The 27661-nt window shown below is 55.4% G+C and overlaps 3 protein-coding genes across 8 annotated transcripts in view; 1 reads left to right on the top strand and 2 right to left on the bottom strand.

Annotated features, from left to right (window-relative positions):
• DNAJC11 (DnaJ heat shock protein family (Hsp40) member C11) overlaps positions 1-2118 on the top strand; it is a 47684-nt gene extending 45566 nt beyond the window's left edge. The window contains exons 15-16 of the mRNA XM_059691404.1: positions 314-443; positions 808-2118. Of these exons, the coding sequence (XP_059547387.1) occupies positions 314-443; positions 808-833 (156 nt within the window). The 3' untranslated portion in view covers positions 834-2118. The remainder of the gene's footprint in view (positions 1-313; positions 444-807) is intronic.
• Positions 2119-2644: 526 nt separating this feature from the next.
• On the bottom strand, positions 2645-9065 carry THAP3 (THAP domain containing 3). Of its 6 annotated transcripts, none has more exons than XM_059691405.1 (5): positions 8936-9065; positions 6593-6785; positions 4387-4512; positions 4065-4169; positions 2645-3759 (listed from the first exon to the last, which is right to left on the bottom strand). In XM_059691405.1, the coding sequence occupies exons 1-5, from the start codon at positions 9007-9009 to the stop codon at positions 3499-3501; spliced, it is 759 nt and encodes a 252-aa protein (XP_059547388.1). In that variant the 5' UTR covers positions 9010-9065; the 3' UTR covers positions 2645-3498. The 6 variants fall into 6 exon arrangements, with proteins under 6 accessions (XP_059547388.1, XP_059547392.1, XP_059547391.1 ...); XM_059691409.1 differs by having other exon boundaries at positions 4387-4449; positions 8936-9055; XM_059691408.1 differs by having other exon boundaries at positions 4387-4464; positions 8936-9055.
• A 713-nt stretch (positions 9066-9778) lies between these two features.
• PHF13 (PHD finger protein 13) lies at positions 9779-17531 on the bottom strand. Its single transcript, XM_059691412.1, has 4 exons — positions 17158-17531; positions 14821-14922; positions 12686-13220; positions 9779-12271 (listed from the first exon to the last, which is right to left on the bottom strand). Exons 1-4 carry the CDS (start codon positions 17194-17196, stop codon positions 12045-12047), a joined length of 903 nt encoding a protein of 300 aa, XP_059547395.1. The 5' UTR covers positions 17197-17531; the 3' UTR covers positions 9779-12044.
• Between the last annotated feature and the right edge of the window lie 10130 nt (positions 17532-27661).

Consider the following 27661-nt stretch of genomic DNA (forward strand, 5'->3'; position numbering starts at 1 on the left):
ATTAACAAAATGCGTATCTCTATAAAGTGCAGGTGCACTCAAGGCCAAGAGCTCGTAGGCCCGAGAGGCCTTCCAGTGTGTCTGTCTTGGTGGGGCTTCTGTGACGATAGTGGTGTATTTGGGGGGCGCGGCATGTTGAGAGGGAGGCTAGGACTAAATAGGCAATTTTTTTCAAATTCTCATTTCTTTCTCCTCAAGTGGCCAAGTGTGCGCCTTCCGAGGGAAGAAGGTGCCGCCTGCAGCGGGGAACAGGTGGGCGTGTGCATTTAGATGCCTGTCTCAGGCCCCCCTCGAACCAGGGTCTCTGTTCCAGGCTGGGCTGCCCGGGTTCTACGACCCGTGTGTGGGCGAGGAGAAGAGCCTGAAAGTGCTGTACCAGTTCCGGGGCGTCCTGCACCAGGTGATGGCGCTGGACAGCGAGGCACTCAGAATACCCAAGCAGTGTGAGTAGCCGCCCCGTGGTCGCCGCCCCGTGCAGGGACGGGAGAGGCCCTCCACTACGGCGGGACCGGGGACATCCATGTGGAGCCACAGCCACCTGCCCGCCCTTCCCGCCTGGGAGCACACGGCCTGGGCGACTCCCTCGGGCCTGGGATGCGCTGCCCTGGGGGTCAGTCTTTCTCAGGTGGAATTACAGGGAGCGCTGTCCTTGAACTGCAGCTCAGGTGGCAGGGTATGAAGCAAACCCAGCCTTTACGTTCCAGAACCATCCGTCGGGCCTCTGGTCTGCTGGTGGCGGCACCCGAGTAGAGGCAGGCTGTGGAAACAGTTGCCTTTGCTGCACCGAGCCTGTCTTTTCTCTTGCAGCTCACAGGATCGATACAGATGGATAAACTGCTTGAGAAAAAGAATTACAGGAGGCTGCGAAGATCTTTTCCTGGGCGTCTACAAATTTGGAAGCAGGGAAACCCAGACGTCACAAGTTTATTTTATATTATTCCTAAGGAGGTGGTACCCTATCAATTATGTGAAGGGACACAGACACCCGGTTTTGTGGGTGCTGCAGGCAGACTGAGGCAGCCCTGCCAGGACCAGAACCTCAGCACAGCCGTGTCTGTTTCCCAAGGATCATGTGCCCGAGGGAAGGGCCCTGGGCCCCGGGCGCCACCCCATCGTTCTTGGTCTGTGAGGAGTCGCCGTGGAACATCTGCCCTCACACAGGACCGGGACTGCCTTTCCTGCCACCACCCTGACCTGGAAAGGAAGGAAAGAACAGTCTGCAGCCAAGCGAGCATCTGGGTGGTCAACTTGCGGAAACCGCCTTTTCCTGCTGAATATGGAGGAGCGTGGGTTTATAAATCTGCTTTTTATCTGAGAACAAATGCTTGGGAAATTAATTACTCTTCTGTCCTCCCAGAACTTCTCCAATCATTCCACTGGCACCTGGCTTGGGACAGCAGTGACCTCTGTCCCCAGACCCATCCCTGTCACAGTCACTTCCTTCCAGGACCCGCCCCCATCCTCGTGGGAAAAGGCAGTGCCTGTCCACCCCATCCCACAGGGCTCAGCCTAGCCTGCTGGTGCCCCACACCACAGCGCAATGTTGGAGTGAAGAGGGTCGAGGGCGAAGGGGAAGCATAGAGGGGCCTAGAGCACCCGCCTCAGACTGCCAAATCCGCCCGAGCAGCTCCCGGGCCTGCGCCTCGCCCGCTCGGCCAGCAGGTGGCGCGGCTGCTCTGCACACCCCGTCTGGCCCAGCGCCCTCGGGAGACGCCTTCCTGGGAGGCTGCTCCCCAGACCTCCTCCCGCGCCTCTTTGGTGTAGGAGCCAGGAAACTGCCGAGCAGCCGGGTCTGGTACCTGTCATGAGAGGCCCGTGGGCGGTGGTTCCGACAGCTTCAGGCTTCACCTGGCGCTGGTACCAGTGGAATTGCTAATAACCCCTCCAGTTTTTACAAACAATTCAGATTGTCCAACCCTGTAATATTTATCTCCATTTAACAAGTCCTCTGAGCTGCTGCTCTGGTGTGAATCGTGCAATAAGCGTTGCGTTTATCAAGTCTGACTTTGGACCCACCCCGTTCCCTCCGGGCAGGTGGCTCCTCTGGGCACCGTCTCTTCCTTCTGCCTGATGGACTGCAGGAGGCCTCTCTCCACAATAAACCTTCCTGAAAGCGGGGAGTGTGGCGTGCATCTGTACCCTGTGGAGTGAGCAGAGGGAGGGAGGTGCCCCCTCAAAGGCTGTCCCTCCCTGAGCCTTCACTGTCCAACTCGCGTCCAACCCTGCGGTGGCACTGGGAGATCCAGCCTGTTTTCCGCACGAGGCGGGGACGGCGGCAGAGGCCAGGGCTAGGGACTCCCTTAGGCGAGGGTGCTTGCTGCTTTTCATTTTTACTAAAACCACCTTTTTTGTAGTCACAGGTGGTCATGCCCCGCCTGCTCTTCAACGGGAGACAGGAAGTCAGTCTTCCCAGCATCACCAAAGTGAGCAGGAGCGAGAACTTCAAACTAGTGCTTGTTTTGAGTTTTTAGGTTTAAAAAAATTTTATTGACTTTTAGAGAGGGAGGTAGAGAGAAACATCAATCAATGTGAGAGCGAAACATGGATCTGATGCCTCCCACAGGACCCCTCCCAGGGATCAAACCAGCAACCTTTTGGTGCATGAGACGACGCTTAACCAACTGAGCCACACTGGCCAGGACTATTTTTAATCTGTTTAAATATTTTTATTGTTTCAGATAGGCACAGAGAGATAAGAACATCAATTATGAGAATCATAATTGCCTCCTGCATTCTCCCCACTGGGAATGGAGCCCACAACCTGGGCATGTGCCCCACCCAGGAATTGAACTGTGACCTCCCGGTTCATAGGTCGATGCTCAACCACTGAGCCACACCAGCTGGGCCCAGGACTGTTTTTTAATTATTTGAGAGAGAGCAACATGGGTTTGTTGTTCCATGGATTTGTGCACTCACTGGTTGCTTCTAGTATGTGCCCTGATCGGAGATTAAACCCCCAACCTTGGTGTATTGGGATGATGCTCTAACCAACTGAGCACCCCGGCCAGGGCCAGCGTTTGCTTTTACGTACAGGAGGAAACCCTTTAATGTAGGAAGACACTTGGTCAACTAGTTCCATCAAACCAGGCCGGGAAGAGGCACTCCTTAGAACAGAGGCCGCTGTCAGCCGGAGAGCTGGCTGTCCGGGCAATGGAGGGGCCACTCCTGCTGCCTGAGTCACCTGTCCCCCCTCTGGTGTGGGGTGGGAGTGACCCATGCACTAAGTCTCTCCCCACAGGGGTGTCTGCCACTCTGCTCAGCATGCTGTGGTTCTGAGGACGCTGGCCTGGCTCGTGCTGAATGGACAGCTGGGGCCGTCACCTGGATGACCAAGTTCCTCATGTTCACAGCCCGGTGCCACCGAACCCCTGAGGCCGCGCTGGGCTCCTCACCTGCAGGCCTCGCTGCCACTGTCAGCAGCAGGACTGAACGGCTCGTGGCCAGAGCCTCCGAACCGCGGCCCCAGCGCCCAGGCTCGAGAAAGCTGGGCTGCCGGGCTCAGCTCTGCTGCTCTGGCCGGGGCCCTGCCCGGGGGCCTGGCCGCCCGGCTCCGTGGGCTCGCAGGCGGCGGCACAGCCTCCGCATCACCAGCCTCTGGGCCTTCAAGCGCTTCCGGAGCTTTTCGTTTTCCTTCAGGGTCACAAACAGTTTCTTTTTCAAGGCATCTAAGTCCAAAAGGGCGTAGCTGTGGTCAGATGGCTGTGGGGGGCTGGCCGGCTGAGCAGGGGCCACAGCTGCTTCTGGTCTACATGGCAGGACCTGGGGACAGTGGGTGGAAGGTAAGGGGACAGTGGGTGGAAGGTAAGCAGGGCCCAGAGGCCACAGCCAGGGGCCTGCAGGCGGCCCTCCAGCAGGAGGGGTGGAAGGGCCTCGGCCTCTTCCCTCAGCTCTCCTGACCCCAAGTCTGCCCACCTGGTGGCTCCTCCTGTCACTGGGAAGGTCTGACGTCAGGGCCACACCCCTGAAGTGATCAGTCTGGGCACTGGTTCTCCTCATTTTATTTGAAACAAATTCCCTCTTGCCGAGACCAACGCTCCATGTGGCGCCTTGGTGCCTGGCCTTACCTGCCCTGCAGGGTCTCTGGCGCTGGGAGGCCGCTGCAGCCCTTCGAGGGCTGTGTCCGTCTTTCTCTCCGGGCCGTGCTCCCTGGCCTCCGCTTCTGGGAAGACCTGGAGGCACAGGGCAAGGCTGCAGACAGACTGACTCCAGCACGTGCAGACCGGCCCCCGGCACAGACCGGCCCCCAATGCACGCAGACCGGCCCCCAATGCGCGCAGACCGCACCCCCCCCCCCCCCCCCCCCGGCACAGACCGGCCCCCGGCACAGACAGGCCCCCGGCACAAACTGACCCACAGCGCAGACCGGTCCCCAGCGAGCAGACCTACCTTTTCCTTCTCAGAGTCGGCATGCCCACCCTTGCCGGCCGTGTCTGTGTCTTCCCTCAGCAGCTGTGAGACAGGCAGCTGCTGTGGACAGTGGCCAATGTTGGGCCCCGTCGGGGTGTAAGAGACCTGCACCCCAAGAACCTCACTCCAGGCGCCAAGCCTCGCGCTGGTCCTCATTCTCAGGCCCATGTTTATCCAAGTATCCGGGGCCTTGAAACCCAACCCACCTCCACCTCCGCCCACTGGTATCTGTTCTCCCAAGATGCTCCCAAACCTTGGCCAGAGGCCCTGTGACGCCAGGGACCTAACTTGTGTCGCCCCAGGGCCTGGATTCTAGGCGAGTAGTAGTGCCTCAAATTTTGCTCAGTGAGTGGCAGCCACGTGGTACAGAACATCCCCTCAGCCTGTCCCCAGGCGCTCACAACCGAGCCGCCCACAGCCAGACCAGCTCCAGGCGCGATGCACATCTCAGTCCCTCACACCCCCCAGTGGTTAACGGCAATCCCTTCTGGGACAAACACAACCACCGGAAAGTGAGCTAACTCCTCTGACAGTGGGCAGTTCCAGTGAAGCCGCTCGGGGACCGGGAGCCCAGCTGCACACCGGGCCACAGTTCACCGCACCGCACCGACACCCGAGTGTGAGGGCAGATCTCATGCTGAGGGTTCCCCCCACAGCTAACTTTTATATATACATAAAATAAAAATAAAAGGCCTCCCGTTACAAAAACCACCAAACGTACTAAGCACCTACTTTGTGCCACAATGTTCTTGGTGCTGGGGCTACAGCAGCGAAAGCCCTCCTTGCCCTCAGGGAGCTTGCGATGGAGGGGGAAGACCCCAAACGGAACTGTGCCAAGTGCCAGGAAGCAGGGAGGAGGGATGTGCCAGCAGGGATGGTGGGGACGCTGGGGAGGGCCCTCCTGCAGAACCAGTACTCAGACTTAAGAGGAGGCGGCCGCTCACGTGGAGTCTGGGGGATCATCGGGCAAAGGAAAGACGTGGCAAAGGCCTGCGGCCTGCTCACAGCTGGCGCCTGCTCCTCCTCACAGCCCGCCATCTCGTTCCCAATAAAATCCAGCTGGCCCGGCTGTCTGTCCGCCTTGTGTTTGTCCCACCATCACTTCCCTTCCAGGCTGAAGCGGTCCCCCCACCCCACCCCCCGTGGGGCCCACACTCTGGGAAGCTCACCTCGAGGAGTTACGGAATTCAATGTCCGGCGGTCAGTGAGCTCTCTCCTGAGCCAAACCTGCACGCCCCCCCCACCCACCCCCCCCGCCCACCAAGGCGCGTCCACTCCACATCCCATTGGGACATCCAACTCCACAGGACGAAACGCCTCAGAATCTGGGACCCCCACTCCCAGGGGTTCAGAGAGCTCTCTCCCCCTACCTGGCCACCTCCCTCTCAGCCCACGGGTCTGCGCAGTCCATCCACTCGGTCCTCTCCTCACCAACCCACCTGCGGCTCAGGCCACCATGACGGCACTCACCTGTGACACTGCGGTGGCCTCCAAACCAGCTTCCGGCCACAGGGAGCCTTACAAAGCCACGTCCCGCCCCACCGGCCACCCGAAAAGCAGCCGCCCGTCCCAGCCTGTCACCCTCTGCAACCCTCCCACCAGCCTGAGCCGTGCTGCCCTGAGCACAGCCAGGTCCCTTCCACTGCAGGCCTCTGTCCACGCTGGCCAACACCCCCCTTCGCCCCCCCCACCCCGTGCTCCACCGGCATGGCCCTTTCACCGAGAGCGCTCAGCCAGCACCCGCGGCACCAGCAGGACCTCAAGGGAGCGGTGCTGAATGGCAGTGGCAGCCTCTGGCTCCTTGATCACAGGCGCCCAGGCCTGCGCGGCCTGGAGCCACGTGGGGCCAGGCATAAGTGAACCACATAAAGGACCAGGCTCTGGCCACACTCGCCAGTCACTGCTTCAACAGCCTCCTGTTGTGAGGCGTGACTGTTTTTAAATCGGCTTTATGTTGGGGATCCCCTAAAACGAAGGTCATGGCCATCAGGGTCGGCTGGGCGCCAACCCCGGAGGCTAAGCATGCTGCCCTCACCTCCGCTGTCGGCTCCTGTCTCCCTCCTGGGCCTGTGTCACCCTCACCAAAGGCAGCGCCACTCGGCCTTGGCTGTCCCTGGAAACCCCACCCCGTCCCACCCCACTGCGGGGTGGATCCCGCAGGCTGGCTCCGGGGAGTTGCATTCACCTGCCTGGCGTCCTGGAAGGCGAACTCCGTGGGCACCGCGTTGTGCTTCAGGTTCTTGCGGTTCCCAAAGGCGCTGAAGCACTCGGGGCGGAAGTGCTCCGAGCAGATGACCGTGTGCTGCTTGGGCTGGAAGTTGCCCCGCCCGATGTTCAGCACCCATTCCTTCAGCAGCTCGGGCCGGCTGAACGGGAACCTAAGGGCAGAGGAGGCGGCGGGAGCGAATGAGCAGGCATTCTCACATCATCACAGGGTATCTAGACAACTGGGAAAGTCCAGTCACCGCGCTGTTAAACCACATCCAGTTTCTGGAAGCTTCTGTCACGCTGTCTACAGCATCCTTCGGAAACGTGAGACCATGAACGTGGCCAAAATGCTGTTTCCGAAGCTACGTGTGCCAGGTGAGCCTTCATCCGTCCCCCTGGGAGCCCGCCATGTGCGGGGCCTGCTGGGTGCTGCAGGGAGAGAGTAAGACGCCCGGCCTCGTGCAGCCAACGTTCCAGAACAGAGCAGAGGGTAACAGACAGACGTAGACTGTGTGGGAACAGAGGACAAGGTCAGGGGAGGCCACCTGAGAGCTCTCGTTTGAGCCGAGGTTGCCGGGAGCGGGAGCTCACGCGTGTGGGTATCAGAAGGGAAGGCAAGCGGCAGGTGTGTGCCCGGTGGTTAAAGGAGCGACCGGAGCAGATTTGGCTGAGACAGCAAGTGTGGGACCAAAGGACATGAGTCTCAGGCAGATGGGGGTCCCTGGAGGCTCTGGGCGGAGGGTGAGCACCGAGCCCAGCCCGGCTGCAGGAGGGTAGGACTTGAGAGAGAGCTCTTTTGTGGAGGGGGGAGGGGGGAGCCAAGAGTCTAAGCGGACCGAGTTGGAGAGTGAACTGAAGGCAACTCCACCCCCAGGCATATACCCGACTGAGACAGACACATGCACCAAAAGACTGGTCCCAGCAGAAATGCTGAGCCGTGTGGCGGCCAAAACACAGAGGCACCCAATGCCCTTCGGTAGAACAGGTTAATTCTGGCTTCTGCAGTCAGTGGAATACGACGCAGCAGTGAACCGCAACTGAGCACGACTCACAGCTGTGGACAAAACCAAGGGTGTTCTATGGAGACTCCCAGGGCGATCTGATCATAAATTCCTAACTGGGCAGGTCCTGCTGGGTAGTCACACGCCCAGCCTGTAATTTCTTTAGGAAAAGGTTTATCTTTGCCTTGTCCTTCGTTTTGATGCATCTAGTTCGCACGCCTTGTTAACGATCCTGCACTCTAATCCCCCCTTGCTTTCTCCCACCCGCGTGTAATCTTTCCATTCCCTCCTTAATTTCAAACGCATAAAAGAAACCTGGAAACCTATAAAGTCCTCTAAAGGTTTGGACATTTTTTAAAAATATATTTTATTGATTTTTTACAGAGAGGAAGGGAGAGGGATAGAGAGTTAGAAACATGGATGAGAGAGAAGCATCGATCAACTGCCTCCTGCACCCCCCCCCCCGCCCCACCCCACTGGGGATGTGCCCGCAACCAAGGTACATGCCCTTGGCCAGAATCGAACCCGCGACCCTCCAGTCGCCAGGCCGACGCTCTATCCAGTGAGCCAAACCAGCCAGGGCGGTGTGGACATTTCTTACGGGGACATAAACATAATGGTGAAAAAGAAAAACAAACAAGCAAGCAAGCAAGCAAGCAGAGCTCTGGCCGGTGTAGCTCAGCTGATTGGGCGTGTTCCGTGCACCCAGAGGTCGGCGGTTGGATTCGTCAGGGCACCCGCGGGTTGCAAGCCTCCCGGAGTTCAGCAGATGCGGGGGGGGGGGGGGGGGCCGCGGCATGCCCCGGGGCAGCGCAGCTGGGCACTTGTTACGGGGTTTAAAGGCTGGGCTGGAGGTCCTCAGGGAGGGTCAATAGGATACGCATCAGCTTCGGGCTGATGTGCCAACATGAGGCTTATTCCGACCTACACCTGTCCTCCGGCGTGGCTGGCCCGGCCTTCACTGGAGTTCGCATTGGGAAGTGCACACCATGGCTCCTCAGCGCCCTTGGAGCGGGGAGGCGGCACCCTGCGCTCCTCCGGCTCGGCGCCCGCTCCGCGGTCCGGGCTGACCCGCCCGTCTCTGCGCCGCCACCTTCCCCCGCCCGCCCGCCCGCAGGAGGCTGCGCCCTCGGGCGGTTACTCAGCCCTCCTCCCCCCGTTCCCACGCGCCCGGCGGCGCGGACACCCGGGCCGTGACCCCGCCCGTCCCGGTCCCCCCGCCGCCAGGCCTCGGGCTCCCGCGGGGGCCGCGGCCAGTTGGCCCGGGCGAGGCGGGCCGGGCAGCCAGGACCCGCGCCCCCGGCGCCCGCGGCCCTCACCGGTGGAAGGTGAGCTGCTTCCTGCGGTTGCTGTAGCGGTTGCAGCACTGCCGGGCCGCGCACGACTTCGGCATCTCCGGACCCCAGGCCCCGCGCCCCTAACAAAGATGGCGGCGGCGGGCCGGGTGTGTGGTGGCTGGGGGCGGGGCCAACGGGAGGGGCGGGGCCAACGGGAGGGGCGGGGCCAACGGGAGAAGCTGGCGGGCCTGGCGCTGCTCGGTGGCCCGCATCTTGCGTGGTGCCCGCGACTTGCGTTGTCGGAGTCGGGCGGGCTTCCCCTCCGGTGAAACCCCGACTCGCTGAGGCCCGTCGCCCTCACCCCGTTTGGGGCCCCTTAAATTTTACACCCACCAGCAGCCTTAGACAACTGGAAACAAAGGCTCGATGCCCAGCCTGGCCAGCATTTTGAAGACTGAGATGCTTACTAGGTTTGGGCTGCTCGAATGTCACTGCAGGTACTAGTTGGTCCCAAATTAGAGGAGCAGATAGAGCTGGCAGAACAGGCTCAGGCACTGCGGGCGCCAGGTGTAAAGGGCCCGAATGTGCACCCCCAGATCCCAGTCCTGCTTAGGGAACCCAAGGCTGCAGCTTTCACAAAGCCGGTTAACCACTCACTGGGGTTTAAACTCAATTTGATGAAGAAATTGTGAGCTGCTTATGTCTATTTACACTGTGGTTTCTGGAGAATTAACTAGCAAAGGACATTGCCGGCTGCGGGCATTTTCCATCCCGCTAAAGCAAACTCTAACTTCCCAAGTCTTGTAATCGTGGTTTGGGGAAGTGACGATGAAACACAATTGTCCTTCAGCACAGAACAAAAACACCTGAAGCTAGACATCAACCTCAAAGTAGCAATATCTTTATTTACAAAATATACAGTTTCACAGAAACAGCTTCGCTTTTTACACAAACTTTACAATTACACAGAACCATGTAAACGATGTTAAGTGTCTGGCCTGGCCAAAGCCAATGGGAGGGACCTGCTTTTGGGGTGACATCTTTCCCTCCTCACTCATCAGCCACCAACCAAGAGCCCTAGCTGGGCCATGCCTAATTTGCATAAAGCTGATTGCAGCTGCCAGCTCAATCAACACAATATACAGAAAAAAACGAGGTGTCTTGACTTCTTAGACACCACCCACAGGGATGCACCTGTTAAAAGAACCAAAGGGAAATAAGAAACAGAAATTGAGATGAATGCCGAAGCCTTCCAGGAGCCACCCCGCACTGATCCTTCGAAGAGCAGATCGCAGTCGCCAGCGTTGGCTGTTCCACTGTAAAATCACAGGTACTCTAAGTGCACCTTTAAAACTTTGAGGCGTTATTTTTAAAGAAACAAGAAACACTTTGGAACTTTGGCTATTCTCATGGTGAAGACACTGGACAGGCAATGTCCTGGGGCAGATCTTTGGCAAATTCCTCTCCCAACTTCTCCTGCACATTTGCCCTCGCCAGAGTCAGAGCCAGCTGTCTGGGGAGGAGGTTGTTTCTGAGCCAGCTTACCATTTCTCTCCACTGCACAACTTCTCCTTTGGGGATCTTGACAACAAACTGGGATTCAGAAACTATGCCTATTTTTGTGTTAATAAAAGCAACAGAATTAAAAACAAAACAAAAGGCAGTTGGCTTATCAAGCATGAATGGTACCAGGACAAAATATGGGCTCTGATTAGCCTACAGCTCAGCGCTGGGTGCTTCAGTGAGAATGTGGAGGGGGCCCGCGGGGGGCCCTGCACAGGGATGCCACCGGGGGAAGCCCCTGCGGGAGACGGGTCCATCCTGCTGTAAACAAATGTGACCGACCTGGGCATTCTTCCCTTTTCACGCTTTTACAAGAAACAATGTTTATGAAAACACACGCATCGATTTACAAAAAAAAACAAAAAGAAAAACACCAATTTTCGAGAACCAGTATTTGAACTGCTGAGAGCAACGCCGATTTGGGACAGCGCTGAAGCCCTCCTCCCGTGGGGCCCGAGGACCGCCAGTGTCCCAGGGCACAGTGGCCTGGAGCAGAGCCCACAGGGTGTCCCCAAGTCCAGATCCGAGGACCTCTGCACAGCTCCCCGGTATAGACCCAGAGGCCAACATTACCATGCCACTCACTCACCAACTCAAATCACAAGACTTCAAGTCCTAACCTTGGCCTGTGGAACCAGCAGGCCAACCTGTCTGAGGGGACACTAAGAATCACCCGTGGGAGAGGCCCTCCTCCCAGTTCTCCTTTACCCATTACCCACTCCCCAGTGACTGCCTAACCTTTACGCTGCTACTGAAATAATGTGGGGGGAAGAGAGAAGAAGGAACCTAAGTGCCCTCCCTCGGAAACGCCTTGCCTGGGCACTCACAGGCCCCCCATACACCAACTGGAGAGAGAGGGCACCCAGGCAAACACCTGCCAATACTTTTGGCTATATCGTGCAAAAAGACAGTTTTTACATCGTGCAAAACGGGAAACTGGGTTATGAACACAGGCCACTTCAATCTCCCAACCAACCCTCTTTCTACAGAGAAGTGGCCACACACAACCCCTTTCAACAAACAGAAGAAAAACTAGGGACCATTAGCTCGCCCCCCGCCCCTGGCTCCTCTCAGGGTGAGGCGAGGAGTCCAACGGGCAAGGGAGGGCGGACCACTAAGGGAGGGGCAGCTCTGATGGTTGCTGTACAGACACTTATGGTAAAAGACACACTCAAGAAAACGCTTGCACGTATGGCTGTTCGTTAACAGGCCGGGGAACGGTGGTCCCCAACGCGGAAGCAGGAGTAACAGCACTTGTTCCAATCGGAGGGAGCTGGTCAACTAGAGCAAGGATTCACAACTACCTGGACCCTCATCATCAGCTGACCACCCCCCTGCCCCGGGTGCTGAGTCCGCCTCCGCTGCAGAGATCACAGCTCTAGCAGCAGCTTTGGCCTCAGGACTTTATTCAGTCACCGGCTATGTCCAGTTTACACCGTGGACAGCCTGTCCTTTTGCTTAGGCACCTGAATGGCAGGGGTCTGCCTGCATCAGAGCTGAGAGTTCTGTGCTCAACTAAGAAAGGGGCCAGAAAGCCCACCGTCCCGTCCCTTCCGGTTCCTCGCCCCGCCTCCTCACTCGCCAGCAGTCAGTCCAGAAACAGCTTCCGGGAGCCCATCCGGGAGCGGCTGGAGCGGCGGATGTCGAACTTGGAGTCCCGGCACTTCTGGCAGACAAACACTTCCGGCACGTTGGATTTCCGGATTTTGGCACAGGACAGGTGGATCCAAGTATGGCACTCGTTGCACTCTATCATCGGGCGGCCGGCAAATGGCTTCATGCAGAAGCAGGTGACGAGGTCCCACGAGTCATCGTCTGAAAGAGAGGAACACGTCAGAGGAAGGAAAAGGCATCTCCTGACCCCTCCCCACCAGGAGAGCTGCCCTCCACGGGGACAAGCAACAGAACCAGAACCCAACTTCCACTCACGGTGCCACCTCCCTCCCTGAGCGCATGGTAAGGGCACAGAAAGGGCACCCAGACTGTGGTCCCAGAGGTCACGGTGACGTGTGCACTCACGAGCCGCACTATCTGTATATTTCCAGGTCGGGCTCTCAGCTGTCTCTAGCGGCGATCACCCCCTCCCTAAGCACCTGCGCCCACCTTCCTGCACCCACCTCCCTGGAGACGGTGGGCGCCCTGAGGCAGGGACCTCCCCGAGACACCGGCTGACAATCACTCTCTTCTGAACACAGCCCAGAGCACGGCCGTCGTCCCGGGACCACTCACCTGAATCCACCATGATGTCCTCGTCATTACCAGTGCTGTCCTCGTCGCGGAAGACCACCTGCTTCCCCTGCCGGACGATAGTCCGCTTGCCTTCAGTCTTTATTTCTTTGACCTCATCAGGTGACACGGTGGCACAGGAGCCGCTGGACGGAGTGTCGGAGTCCCAGCCCGAGCAGGGATCGCCAGGGGCCGGGGGCATACCCTGCAGGGTGGGACTCGTGGGGGTCTCCACGTACGGATCGGCGGCTTCCAGCTTCAGCAAGCTGCCCACGTACCCCTCCTTCCCGGGCACCTCGCTGTCCCTGCGCTTCCTCTTCTTCTTCTTCTTCAGCTTGTCGGTCTTTTTTCTGTCGAGCAGGAAGTTACTGGGCTTGGCACACTGCAAGAGGCTGGGCTGCAGGTGGCTAAAGCAGCGGTCGGAGACTGGCAGGGGCACCGTGGACGAGATGTCATTGAAGCCAGCGTCCCAGCCGTCGCTGTCAACGGTGCCCGCGGTGCTGTTGGCAGGGCTGGGGCTGCTCCTCAAAGGGAGTTCCTGAAAGGACAGAGGCAAAGGTTCCGGTTACTTCCACGGTCCCGGACGAGCCGACCCCACAGAGATCTCCCAGGCACCGGCAGGGCCAGGCTGCAGCTCTCACAGCCTCCAGCTCCCAGCTCTCCTCAGCACTGCTCTTTAGGAACAATGGCATTTGTGTTTCAGTGTGACCTTCCAGACAATGTGCCCCAGGAGAGGGGACCTCCTGTCCTGGCGGAACCTTCAGGAACCTGGCTGGGGCTCGGTGGACCGACAAGAGGGAAGACCCGCTCTCCAGCCCAGGATCCTTCCCTGACTGGAACCTCTCCCTCCCTCTGTCCTCCCTCAGGATGCATTTTTTTAATTAAGTGAGTTTAAATTAGTTTTGAGAATTTCCCAGTACATTTTTTTAAAACTGGAGATATCCCAAAGTATTGCAAAAATTAAAGTGGGTAATTATTGCCCCAAAGCAGCAAGTGCGCTACACTCTGGTTCCTTCAGACCATTCGAGCATTTTATTTGCAAATAATGGCCACATTCTGAGTGGCACAAAGCAGGCATGATCCCGAGATGGCAATGCAAAGGATAAACCATTGCTGGGACCTGGGAGTACCGGGGTCCCTTCTTTTTAGCTTCGGTCAGTATGAACGAGGCTCTGAAGTTTGAGGACCATGGCAGTGCTGGTCCACAGTTCTGCCCATTTATCAGGGGGGAGGGGGGGGTGTAAATCCCTGAAATCCCACAGGATTTGGGCCGAAGTCCCCGCAGATTCTGTATGGGATACGCACAGCAACCAGGAAGCTGCTCGCCAGACTCCACCGTTCATTGGCCTGTGACCCAGGGCAAGGCATTCCCCACCCGGGCCCATGTCCTAGCTTTAAAATAGGGACAAATAATTTCACCTACCTCGTGCTGTAAGAGCCAAAACCAGTGCCTGGCCACAGTCAGCACTCAATAAATACTGGCCATTAAGAGCAGGCAGATAGTAAAGAATAGGGAATATGGTCAATATTGTAATAACCGCGTATGGTATCAGGTGAGTACTGGAAACAGCAGGGGGAACACTTTGTCAAGAATATATGTGCCCTAACCGATCTGGCTCAGTGGGTAGAGCGTCGGCCTGCGGACTCAAGGGTCCCAGGTTCGATTCCGGTCAAGGGCATGTACCTCGGTTGCGGGCACATCCCTGGTGGGGAGTGTGCAGGGGGCAGCTGATCAATGTTTCTCTCTCATCGATGTTTCTAACTCTCTATCCCCCTCCCTTCCTCTCTGTAAAAAATTAATAATATATTTTTTAAAAAAAGAGTATGACTGACTGTCCATTCACTATGCTGTACACCTGGAACTAATACGATACCATACTGAATGCAAACTGCAACTGAAATATTAAATTACAAAAAAAGAGCAGGCTGATAGCAAATAGCTATTTGCAAGCAAACCTTGAAAGTTTACTAAATCATTTCTAGACAAGCCTGCATTTTTTTTTGTACCAGCGTTTGAAGAACCATTTCCCAGGCTGGTCTAAGTTTCCAAGAAAGATTTTTGCCCAAGGCCTATCTGCAGTCCTCCCACACAAGCCCTGGCGTCACTGCCAGAAAGGTCCCACAAGTGTGAAGATTACCTCCTTCGGATAAGGGATGTAGCCGGCATAGGCCAGGACAAAGGTGCAGAACTTGTTGAAATCCTCCACGGTCCTTCGTCTCTTGTACCCGGGGGAGTACTCCTGTGAGCAGGGAGAAGGGGGTGTGTTTGAAAGTAGACACTTGTAGGTGGAATCACAAACAAAAGCAAGCAAGCTGGAGCTGTTATTGCTGCCAGCACCTCAAAAACACGCTGCAAGATTCACAAACACCTTAGAAACACCACCAGGTAAGCTCAGGTCAAGAAGTAACACTTTTCAGAAGGTTGAGAGTGGGGGTGTTGTGCCAAGAATTCTGGGAAACTGGCTAGGCGATAAAAGCTTGTCCAAAAGCCCATTTCTTAGCGCTCCCGGAATTTTCTGGTTATCTGTTCGCTTCCTCTCCGTGCTAATAACTACTTTTTTTGCTACAGGTTTTCCATTTTGAAAATAAGCTGCGGCGGCAGCTGTAACTGAAGCATTGAGTGACTTCAAAAGCCAACGGCTCCCTACCCTTCCCAGCTCACTCAAGCCTGACCCCTCCCCAGCCAGGGCTGCCTGGGGGCCTCCTCCCCGGGGTCCCCCCTGCACAGGCACTTCCTGCTGCTCCCTCTCCTCCTCCAGCATCCAGAGGCCAGGCCCCCGAAGGGTGAGGGTTAGGGTTAGGCGCCGGCAATAACCAGAACCGTCCCTGCTGGTCTTCCTGAAGCAGAAGATGAAACACTAGGGGTTCTGGCTTTGGAGCTCGGTCCCCATTCAATCTAGAGGTGCCCTCACCGAGAATGAACTTTCTCCTTTTCCTGCTTCCAAAAGGGAAGAGGAGAGCAGCTCAAGGAGAAAGAGCCTTTATTGGCTACTGAGCAAAACCCTACTTGGTTCTGGTTTATCACCTGCGGACCTACTGAGGCTTCCTTTAAGCATTTTATCACCCACCCCAGCCCCCTTCACAGAGCCCGAGGGCCCAGCGCCCTGCTGGGGTGGAAGCGAGGGAGAAAATGGGGGGTGGGCTCGGCCACCCAGGACAGGGCAGAGCGCGGCCGGCACCAGCGCGCCGCCAGCGGGTTTCCTTCCAGGGGCGCCACTTATTTTCTCAACTTGGTTCCAGCAAAGCACCTTCTCCCCCCACCTCTCGGCCCCCGGCCCCGGCCCGGCCCCCGGCGGCGCGCAGGTTAGCGGAGCGCCGGGCTCAGCGCCGGACTCGGCGCAGGAAGCGCAGGAGATCCTGCCTCCGCCCCCGGGACCCACTGACCGCCCTCCCTCCGGCCGGGGTGGGACGTCGGCAGCCCTCGGCCCTCAAACTCTCGGGAAAAACTTTTATTTCGGCGGGGAACGTGCAGAAGTGGGTCAGGAGCCGCGATGCCGAGTGGCGGTCGGCGGCGCCCTCGGGCGCGGGGCGGAGGGACCTGCGCCGCCCCCACCCCGCCCGCCGCGCCGCCGCCTTTAGGGAAAGCAGATGGCGGTGCGGCCCCCTCCCGCCCTCCCGCGGAAGCCGCCCCCCGCCGGCACTCGGCCCCGGAAGGTGCGGGGCCCATCCCGCGGGGGAGGGGGCGCGAGAAGCCGGCAGAATCGGGGGTCGGGGGATGGCAGGGCCCGCGAACCCCCGAGGCACCAGCGCGGCGGGAGAGCGTACCCAGCGCCGCCTCCCGCGGCCCGACCCGCACCCCGGACCCTGCGGGCCTCGGGAGGGGAGAGGGGACCGCGGCAGGGGCGCCAACCGGGAAAACTGAGGGCCGATCCCCGGAAGGAGGAGTGGGAGGCGGGGCGAGCAAAGCCTGCGGGCGGGGGGCGGGGGCCCCGGAGGGGAATGCGAGCGCGCGGAGGATGGGGGGGGGCGACTCGGGCCCCCGCAGGGGTGGGAACCCCGAAAGACTAGGCTCCCCAGAGCCGGAGGGGGCGGGGGCCGCGCGGGAGTCAGGGGGCGGGGCGCGGGCCACTGGGCCCGGGGGATTAGGGGAGCGGGCGGGGGCGTGCAAAGCCGGGTCCCCGTCCGAGGGGGGCCGTGAGCCCCTCCGGAAGGAGGGTGAGGGGGCTCCTCCGAGAAGCGAGAGCGCGGGGCGGCGGCCCTCGGCCCGAGTCCCCGGGGGCGAGGAAGGGGTAAGCGAGGCTGCGGGGCGGGGCCCGGAGCGCAGACAGGTCCCAAGGCTACCGAGGCCCGGGAGGGGTCGCCGCTTACGGCCGCGGAGGGACGCCGAAGCGGGAGCCCCAGTGGGGGGCGGGGCTGGGCGCCGGGGGGCGACGACGGAAAGCTGAGGGAGGGCGGCGCTCGGGCGGCGGGGTCCGGCTCCGGGGAGCGAAGGACTGAGGTGGGGGTGGTCGGAGGGATCCGGGCGCAGCTCTCACCTCTGGGTGGAAGGCGGCGGCGCAGGAGTCGGAGTCCATGTTCAGGGTGGGGGGCGGCGGCTGCGGGAGTGCAGGGGCCGAATGCGGGCTCCGGACCGTGGGGCCGCTCGGGGCTGGGGGCTCCGGCGGCCGCGTAGGACCAGGGCGGACCGGGGAGGGGTCGCCCCGGCTAGAGGTGATGGGGGGGCTCGGCGTGTCGCGTCCCAGACTCTGTGCTCCCGGACCAGCGGCTCCACGGCCGAGCAGAGTTCGCGATGCAGCTCCGGCGGCCGGCGCGGCAGGAGAGGCGGGAGAGTCGCTGCGGGGGGCGGCGGCGGCGGCGGCGAGCGGGAACCCGACCGGCTCCCCGACCTGACGCCCAGTTCGGCTCGTGTCTCAGGAGGGAGGGCGGGAGATCCGCGAAGCCTGTCGGGAAATGTAGTCTGAGAGGAACGGGAAGCCGATAGGGAGGGGGCGTGGCGCGGGGGCGAGCGCTGGGCATTGTGGGAGTTGTAGTCCCAGGCTCCTCCGCTGAGGCGCACAAAGGCCGTCTCGAGGACTCCAAACCCCATAGAGCTCCGCGGCGCCGCGGAGGCGGTGTCTCCAGGACTGGTGACCGCCGGAGCTGGGGACTGTGCGGGGGCTCGCGCCGGCTGGGTGGTGGGGGAGGGGCCGCGCGGGCGGTAGCGCCTCTGTCTCCGCGGGGGCGGGTGGGGGCGGGGCTGGCGGCCTTGGTCGGGAGCTCGGTGGCCGACGCCTCCTCCTCTTCCTTTGGGATTAGGGGTTCGTGCTCCTTTGTGGGGCCGGGGTCCCCGCGCGAGAGTGGGGGTGGCGGCGCTGACGTCGGGACCCCCCCGGGCTGGGCTCCCCGCGCGTCCGGCCGGGGAAGCGATCTTGCCTTCGCGGCGGTGGGTTTTCTGGCCGGGTCCTCCGTGCCCCGGGGCCGCAGGGCCGAGACCCTCGTGGTCTCCGGAGGCTCCACTTTGCGGTGTCGGGTTACGGCGTCTCTAGCCCTCCCTGTGTTACCGATGTTTGGGGAGATGTTGGCTTCCCTTCCCTCTTCGCCTGACCGTGGGGCCGCCTGTGTCCCCACTTGGAGTTACTCCCCGAGTGTGATCCTCACGGGCTTATCATTGAGGAGAGCTGCGGTCGAGTCTTTGGAATTGCCGTTGACTTTGCGTATTGGTATTTAGTCGATGCGTTTGCGGGGCGAGTGCCGCGACGCCGCGGATTTCACAACTTTGATGTTGGAGGTGGGTTGACGGTGAGCGCCTTGTTGAACATTAACTCCTCTGAGCAAATCACCGGGAGGAGGCCTGGCGTTCTTTAACGTTTTCGAAAGAAAAAATCTGTATGCCCACGGCTCGGTAGCATATTCTGTAGCTTTGAAGACAAACGCTGGTAAGGAGGAGCAGCGTGACGTTGTGAGTGTCAGTCGGAAAGCTGCCTTTTCGATGCGCTAAAGCAGAATGGTGGCTGGAAGAGCCCCTGGAAGATAAGGTTACTCCGAGGAGGGAGTGGGTGCTGGTCGGGTGGCTCTTGCTAGTTAGGTGCTCACGAGAATTCTGATTGAGTGGTTAAGGGGCCGGGTTTATTGTAGAAATACTACTTTCTTGAGCCTCCGTTTCCTAAGCCATAAAAATTTCAGGGTCGTACTGGCCTCAGTAGGTGGTAGTTTACTATTGTTTTTTAACGTTATTTCAGCAATATCTTGGCAGATTGGAGAGCGCCCCGGAGGTGATAAGGAACAGGTACTGGGCGCCTTACAAAGCTGGTGAGATAGCAATTGGGCTTTTTCTGCGGAAACAACATTGACAACTTTTTTTTTTTAACTTTACAAAAAGTATAAAAGGCTTTTGTTGTTTGTCGCACAGGCACAATTATTTAAAGTGAATAAACTTTTATTTGAGGAATTTCACATGTTCTGCGTCCTTCCACTGCCTTCGTTCCTCCTGAGTTTGAGTTTTCATCACCTTGATCCCTCTTTCACTCAGTCCAGTTGTCATTTCCGTCAGTCCACCGAGAGAGCTGTCACCTTCCTGGGATGTCGCCGGATTTGAACATTGTCTGACCACCATGGCCAGAGCAGATGTCGCGAGCCCAGCCAGTGTTGCCCAGGGTCAGGGTCACCAGCAGCAACCTGGCTGGCCTAAGTAAGAAAGGGCCAAGAAGGATGCTATCCTGTTGGTAGTTTAAAGGTACAAATACCGAAATCCGGAGGAAAGAAGAGGGAATTGTTTTTTTATTATTATTCTAGAGAAGAGGCAGGGAGAGGGAGAGAAACATTGATTGGTCGCCTCAGGTACCCAATCCGGTTGTGTGCCCTGACCAGGAATCGAACCCGCCACCCTTTGGTGCATGGTACGATGCTGCAACCAAACTGAGCCACACCAGCCAGGGCACAAAGGGAATTTTTTTTAACTGATCACTATTCCCTATGAAACCATTTTTTACAACATACACATTAACACACCGCCTCCATTAAGAAACTGAAATAAAGAACTTGTTCATAATAATGACGGATGACAGGCAAAACAGCCTAGAATTCAGGGACCACTCAGTTACACTAAGGAAAGAAAACCCCAAACTCAGATTGTTTCACAGGACACTGATCACTCTTGCTCAGTAGGTATCCGATAGCTACTTCCTGATGTTCTCAGTAAATAGTAGTTCTTAGCACGTGGCCGTGACCAGGGCTACCTGCTCATCTCCCTGCCTGACATTCAAGGGCAGCGATTTTCAGCCTTTTTCGTTTTATGGCACACATAAGCTACTGAAATTCTGTGGTACACCCAAAAAATATATTTTTTGCCGATCTGACAAAAAGTAATAGGTATAACTCTGATGCATTCACACCGGACAGCTATTACAGTATTGGCTGTTGTCACTTTTTAAAAAATACATTTTTTTATTGATTTTTATAGAGAGAGGGAGAGAGATGATGTTTCAATGTGAGAGTGAAACATCAATTAGCTGCCTCCTGCAACCCCTCATTCCCCCCCCTCAACACACACACACACACACACACACACACGTACCAGGGATGGAACCTGCAACCTGGGCATGTGCCCAGACCAGGAATCCAACTGGCAACCCTTTGGTGCACTGGATGACACCCAACCAACCGAGCCACACCAGCCAGGGCTATTGTTCCTTTTTTGACAGTCTAAGAGAAAAGAGATCGGTGCCCCTGACTAAATAGGTAATTGCATGTTTTGTTTTGTTTTTACTTACTATGTATTTGGTTTTCTTAATTTTATTTTATTTTTTTAAATATACTTTATTGATTTTTTACAGAGAGGAAGGGAGAGGCATAGAGAGTCAGAAACATCAATGAAAGAAACATCGATCAGCCGCCTCCCACACACTCCCCACCGGGGATGTGCCCGTAACCAAGGCACATGGCCCTGACCCGGGACCCTTGACTCCGCAGGCTGACGCTCTATCCACTGAGCCAAACCGGTTAGGGCTGATTTTTATTTTATTTTTTAATTGATTTTCAGAGAGAGGAAGGGAGAGGAAGATGGAAACATCGATTGGTTGCCTCCTGCACGCCCCCTACCAGGGATCAGGCCCTGGCCTAGAACTGAACTGGTGACTTCTCGGTGCATGGGAAGACGCTCAACCAATTGAGCCACACCAGCCAGGGCAGGCATGGCATGTTTTAAAAATCCTTGCGCACACCAGTGTGCCATGGCGCATCGGCTGAAAATTGCTGCTCTAGTGAAATAGAAAACTTCATGGAGAAGGACCTTCTTTGTCTCTCCTTCCTTTGATTTCCCTTGGAAATGTCACCCTTCGGAGAAGGTATAGAATTAATACCGCCCTAGCTGGTTTGGCTCAGAGCGTTGGCCTGCGGACTGCAGGGTCCCGGCTTCGATTCTGGTCAAGGGCACATTCCTTAGTTTCCGGTTGGAGTGCAGGAGGCAGCCGATCGATGATTTTCTCTCATTGATGTTTCTGTCTCCCTCCCTCTCTGAAATTAAAATATACATATGTATTAAAAAATGTTTTGGGTTTTTTAAAAATATATTTTATTGATTTTTTTACAGAGAGGAAGAGAGAGAGATAGTTAGAAACATCGATGAGAGAGAAACATCGATCAGCTGCCTCCTGCACATCTCCTACTGGGGATGTGCCCGCAACCCAGGTACATGCCCTTGACCGGAATTGAACCTGGGACCTTTCAGTCCGCAGGCCAACACTCTATCCACTGAGCCAAACAGGTTTCGGCTAAAAAATGTTTTTTAAAAAAGAATTAATGCTTACCATCCAGTCCCTAGGCTCAAAAAACGGACTATAACCAGTAATTGACTCAAACGCAATGGCATAAGGTGTAACTGTGGCTAATGAAGCTGATTCTCTCCGTCTGACAGGCGTGGTGTCTTCAGTATCTTGTTTATTTCTCGGGGACGCTGCCCTGCTCCTGGGCTCCGGGGCAACTCCAGAATTCCAGGATTCACGCAAGGGCATGCGCCACAGTAGCCAGGTCCTTGGAGTTTGCGATTTTTGTTTGTTTGGTTTTTGCTTTAAAAAAATGACACCTCCTCCTGAATGCTAAGTCTCAGATGATTATAGTTACTTAGGAAAGAGGAAGAAAAAAGCCAACATTAGTGCAGGTTGTGACAAGTTTAAAAATACTAAGAATACCATGGTTTCCCAGTAAGTAACTTGAGAATGTAGTTATTTTAATTGGGTTTCCAAATATAGCTTCACCTTCCTAAATCTCACTAGCGAGGCTACATTCATTGGGGAACACACAGGGAAGGTTTCTGCCTCCCACTTTAACTCTGTGTTTGAGTGTGGGTATGAACATGACCAAAGGTTTATTTTTCCTGAAATTATTTTCTGGTGTTTCAGCTTTTTGTTCATTTTTCTTTTTTTTTCCTTTTTTTTTTTTTTTTAGAGAGAAAGAGAGAAGGGAACAAGAAAGAGAAACATGGACTTTCTTGTTCCACTCAGTTATGAATTCATTGGTTGATTCTTGTATGTGCCCTGACCAGGATTGAACCCTCAACCTTGGCATATGGGGACAATGCTCTAACCCAGTGGTCGGCAAACCGCGGCTCGCGAACCACAGGGGGCTCTTTGGCCCCTTGAGTGTGGCTCTTCCACAAAATACCACGTGCGGGCGCGCACGTACAGTGCGAAGTTGACTTAAAACTTTAAAGTTTATTAAGTTAATTTTAGGGAACGTTGTGGAGTGAAAGAAGATGTAGTGTCGAGGATGGAGAAAGGTGTGTGGAGATGGTTTGGACATACAGAGAGGACGAACGAAAGGAGACAGACGAAACAAGTATACAAGACGAGTGTGGATGGGACAGTTGGAAGGGGCCGACCTCAGCGAACGTACCTCAATCAGATTGAGGACGTCTTTAGCAAAGGTCAGCTTAGGAGTGCCCTAATGAAGTTAATAACAATGTACCTACCTAGATAGTTTAAGTTTTAAAAATTTGGCTCTCAAAAGAAATTTCAATCGTTGTACTGTTGATATTTGGCTCTGTTAACTAATGAATTTGCCGACCACTGCTCTAACCAGCTGAGCTACTGGCAGGACTTAATAGTATATTCTTATGTAATTTTTTTTTCTACCCTCAGTTTTCTGCCTTTCTCACTTGCATTTCTAGGAGAGGAAAAGAATGAAAACTCATCGAAATATTTCAACTTTTAGTACCTTGACTACTGTATTAATACAACTTAAGACCATTACTAGCACTCTCTCTCCAGGGAGCACGCCCATGCCATCCCCTACCCCCTTCCCCCCCCCCCCAGGCACATATCCCCTAACCTCTAAGGGACCCCATGAGACTTACAACCAGGGGAGCTATGGAGCTATGTGGGGTTCTGGAAGGGCAGCTCATCCTGGGGTAACCCCTAAACCTGTCTGCAAGGCCCCCTTTTCTCCTACTTCCCAGTGAGCTAAAGCAGCCCAGCCTAAGCTCTCCTGTGGCTTCTTCTATGCCCTTCCTGTTTCACTGCCAGAAGTGTGTTTTTGCTGCAGTCAATAAATTCTTGCTTACTTTTAAAATAAATAATCCTAGCTGGTTTTGCCCAGTGGGTAGAGCATTGGCCTGCGGACCAAAGGGTCCCCCAGTCAAGGGGCACGTCCAGTTGCAGGTTGCAGGCTCCTTCCTGGCCTGGAGTCTGGCCGTCTGGTTGAGGCTCATGCAGGAGGCAACCAATTGAGATGTTTCTCACACATCCATGTTTCTCTGTCCTTCCCTCTCTCTTCCACTCTCTCTAAAAATCAATGGAAAAATATCCTAGGGTGAGGTTAAAAAAAAATAAAATCCTATACAATAAAAGGATAATATGCAAATTGACCCTAACGGCAGACCAACCACTGGACCAGTCACTATGAGGCACACTGACCACCTCTTGGTCCCTTCCCCCAGCTGGCACCGACCCGATGGCAAACAGGGAACTGGGGGTCGGGGGCGGGGCTGGCTCGGGCAGCTGGGGAAGATGGCCCTGATCTCAGGCCAGGCCTAGGGACTGTACCCGAGCACGAATTTCATGCGCCAGTCCTCTAGTAAATAAATAAAACCATTAATAAATAACTCCTAAATTATATACTGTCAACTTTTCTTATACCGAGGAAAGTAACCTATGCATAGAAAAATCAAATGCATTTCTTTTTCATTTAATATATTTTTATTGATTTTCAGAGAGGAAGAGATAGAAACATCAATGATAAGAGAGAGAAAGCGACAGTAATCGGCTGTCTCTTGCACAGCCCCCTACTGGGGATTAAGCCCGCAACCTGGGCATGGGCCCTTGACCAGAATGGAACTTGGGACCCTTCAGTCCGCAGGCCAATGTTCTAGCTATTGAGCCAAACCAGCTAGGTAGGGCTTAAATGCATTTCTTGTGTTCATACAGGAAAAATATAAAGATCAATAGCAACACTGTATGCCAAACACTTTAAATATTTTCGCTTATAGTATCTCATTTGCATATAATAATGCACTTAATGGATAGAGAATACTATAAAATTCCTTAGCGAAAAAAGTTTATATATAGTAAGTGTGTTACACTCCACACCGTAGGCAGCCCAGAATCAGGAAAAAAAAAATCCGTGTCTACTAGGAAAAAAAGGTGCAATCTCTTTTTGACTAAATGCTAAGGTATGTGTTCCCGAATGTTCCCAAAGGAAAAGAAAGGAAAAATAACAGCAGCTTTTAAAATAATCGCAGTCACTTCTTGTCCTGCCTGCCTAAAATTAGAATTTAAATATCTCCGGGTCAGGGCACATATAGGAGTCAACCGGTGGGTACATGAATGAGTGGAACAACAAATCAGTGTTTCTCTCTCTCCTTTCTTTTCTCTAAAATCAAATAAAATTTTAAAAATAAATATCAAAATTAAAAAAAATAAAAATAAATAAATATCAAAATTAAGTAGTTTGTTTTTTAAACTTAATAGCACCATCTTTTGTTAAATTACAGTATGATAAAGAAGTCCCTTAGGCAAAGATGATTTTCCTCATTTTAGAAAGGGTAAACTTTCATGGCTGAAGTCTAACCGTTAAATACAAACATTTTCCCACCAACTATGGCTTGTGCCAATTTTTCAGTAAAGCTGGAAAGAATCGCCCTGGCCGGTGTGACTCAGTTGTTTTGGCGTCATCCTGTGCACCAAACGGTTGCTGGTTTGATTCCCGTCAGGGCACATGCCCGGGTTGCAGGCTTGATCCCCAGTAGGGAGCATACAGGAATACAGGAGGCAACTGATGGATGTTTCTCTCTCACATCAATGTTTCCCCCTCTCTCTCCCCCTCGCCCTTCCTCTCTCTCTAAAAATCAATTTTAAAATCTTAAGGAAAAAAAAACCAAAACTATTGCTTGTGTGGCAAGTGTTAACATCTTCCCCACCAAACAATACTAGCAGGAGTGTTCCAACCCGGCCAGGGTGTTGGGTGCTATCTGAACAATGTACGTCCCCTTAATTAATACAGTTTGGTGACCGTATCTGCCACACTGTCATACGGCGATGAAGGAATTTCTCACATTCCCGTGACGAACTTAGGAGATGGATGAGATAGAAAAAAAAAATCACAAAACTAAATAGCATACCTGGGTTGGTAGATTATTGAAAATTCCAACCAGCTGATAAGACTAAATCTGTTCCTTTCTTTTCTAACCACATTCATTTATTGACTTAGATATACCTACCTGGTTTCAAATCCTTGTCTCATAGGTCTGAGGTATTAATAATATAGCCACCCCCCATAACTGAATTTTTAAATTTTATTTTGAACTTGTATTCTTTCTTTAATACACAGGTTTTATATTTAGCACAGAAATAGAAAATGCAGGCAAGCAGGAACTACAAACCTAACCCCCTAGAGAAAGTGTTACCTTCACAATGTTTTTTTTTTTTTAATCTATTTTATTGATTTTCCACAGAGAGGAAGGGAGAGAGATAGTCAGAAACATCGATGAGAGAGAAACATCGATCAGCCGCCTCCTGCACACCCCCCACCGGGGATGTGCCCACAACCCAGGTACATGCCTTTGACCGGAATCGAACCTGGGACCCTTCAGTCCGCAGGCCGATGCTCTATCCACTGAGCCACACCGGTTTCGGCCACAATGTTTTTGTAAGCAGCTGAACATAACCAATTGGGTCCTACGGTGGGTAAAACCTTTTTCACTTGATACTATAGCATGGGCATCTTTCCATTTCAATAAACACCTACATTATTCTTCACCGTAAGACTCAAACACGATTTGCCGAAATAACCCGTAACTGGACTCAGTTCTTAACAACAGACACATGACAGATTTCTGAAAGATCTGATTTATGCAAGGTGGGTGAGCTGTCTGACCTCCGGGACCTTAGTACTTTTCCCTACAAACATGCCACTTCCTGGCTACTCGGAGGTTTCTTGTCGCAGCGCCTGTGCAAGGAAGCGATTGGCCAGGCTCCTGGGCCCAGGAATGCTGTTGCCGCCGCTGCTAGCTGTGTGAACAGTCCATCTATGGGCAACAGGCAGCGCGCGGGTACCTGACTGTTTCCTTACTCAGGCCTGAGCTTCCCGTGCTGAAAGTCAGACCAGACACATTCTCATGGCGGGCTGATGAGGGAGAGTCCGGAGGAGAGGGGCGAGCCTGCAGCTCCCCGTTGCAGACAGGCAAAGACAACGAGATGTCCTTTGCAGAAGCTGTGCCCACTTGGCTGGAAGCAAGAAATGACAGCGACTCCCCGGTGCGGGCCCAGGCTGGGGCGGGAGGGTTCATCAGGAATGTTTCTGTGAAGCTCACAGGGCCAGGGGGTGGAAACCTATTCCACACAAAACCCAGGTTTCCTCCGCAAAACCAGAGGGCTGCAGGCGAACTAGGGATCTTGTCTAAAACTCAACCAAGCACACGTGAAAGGGAAAAGGCGCTCCAAGTGAGGGCGCTTTTTCATCTGCTCATGTTGCAAACGCAGTCCTGCCTGGTATTGGATCTATTGGAACAAAATAAGACAGATTCCTTTCTTAAATAAGACAGGTTTCTCTTTCCGGCACCCGACAAGTGACGCTGATCCTTCGGAACGGGCACATTCCTGGTTTTAAGGCAGGCGGTCTCCTGTCTGACCTTGAGCTGAATGCACGGCCCCCGGGGCCCCGCGTGTCCCCTTTTGGAACAGGAAAACGGCTTTTTCTCCCTCCGGAATTGTTTTCTGGTGCTTTCGTTTTTTTGTTCAGTTTAAGAGTATACCCTTAGGACTTTCTCCTACCCTGTCTTCTGCCTTCCCCAAGTCCACGGCCAGGGGAGGAGGCAGGGGGCCCGGGTGTCCAGGGTGACCAAACCCGGAGCAGGCCAGCCCCCTTCGGAGCGCCGCTCCGGAGCCGGAGTCTGAATCGGAAACTGAAACTGCGCCGCGATACTGACGAAAGTTAATGACCGCGTGAGTCAAGTGTGAAACTCCCGCAGGAACGCAGCCCAGCGGATTCCTGGCGTCGGGCCCCGAATAATGCGCCAAGAAGAAAAGCCACCTCAAACCGTGTAGTTGTTCTTGCTTTGGGCCCCCGCTGTAAAGATCCTCTGCTTGAAAATGTCCCCATGGTCGGGTCAACTAGCAGCCCTCGGAACTAGTGAAATGAAAAAAGAAGCCATTGTGCGGAGCAGCCTGGGGCTGGGGGCGGGCGCAGGGGGGAGTCTGGCGCGAAACGGGGGGGTAGGGGGGAATACAGTTTGGGCGCCGCGCTTGCCCCCGCTGGGTGGTGTTCAGCAGCCGGGCCCGGTGGGACGTGGGCAGGCCCGGGAGGCCCCCATCCCGGCGCGCGGCAGGGCCGCCCCCGGAGAGAACACTGGTCACCCGCCGTCCCGGCCCGGGCGGCGGCGCGAGGCCGCAGGAAGCCCCGGAAGGGCGGAGAGGGGACGTGCGCGGGCGGCGGTGACTCAGCCGGGAGCGCGGGGGCGGGGCGGGGCGGCGGCGCCGGGCCCGAGGGGTTAAGTGGGCGGTGCCGGCGGCGCCCCGCCCCCTCCCGGGCCGGCCCCCCGGAGGCCGCCGCGCCCGGCCGTATTTATAGCAG

The sequence above is a fragment of the Myotis daubentonii genome, chromosome 3 (genome assembly GCF_963259705.1).
Source record: "Myotis daubentonii chromosome 3, mMyoDau2.1, whole genome shotgun sequence".
NCBI lineage: Eukaryota > Metazoa > Chordata > Mammalia > Chiroptera > Vespertilionidae > Myotis > Myotis daubentonii.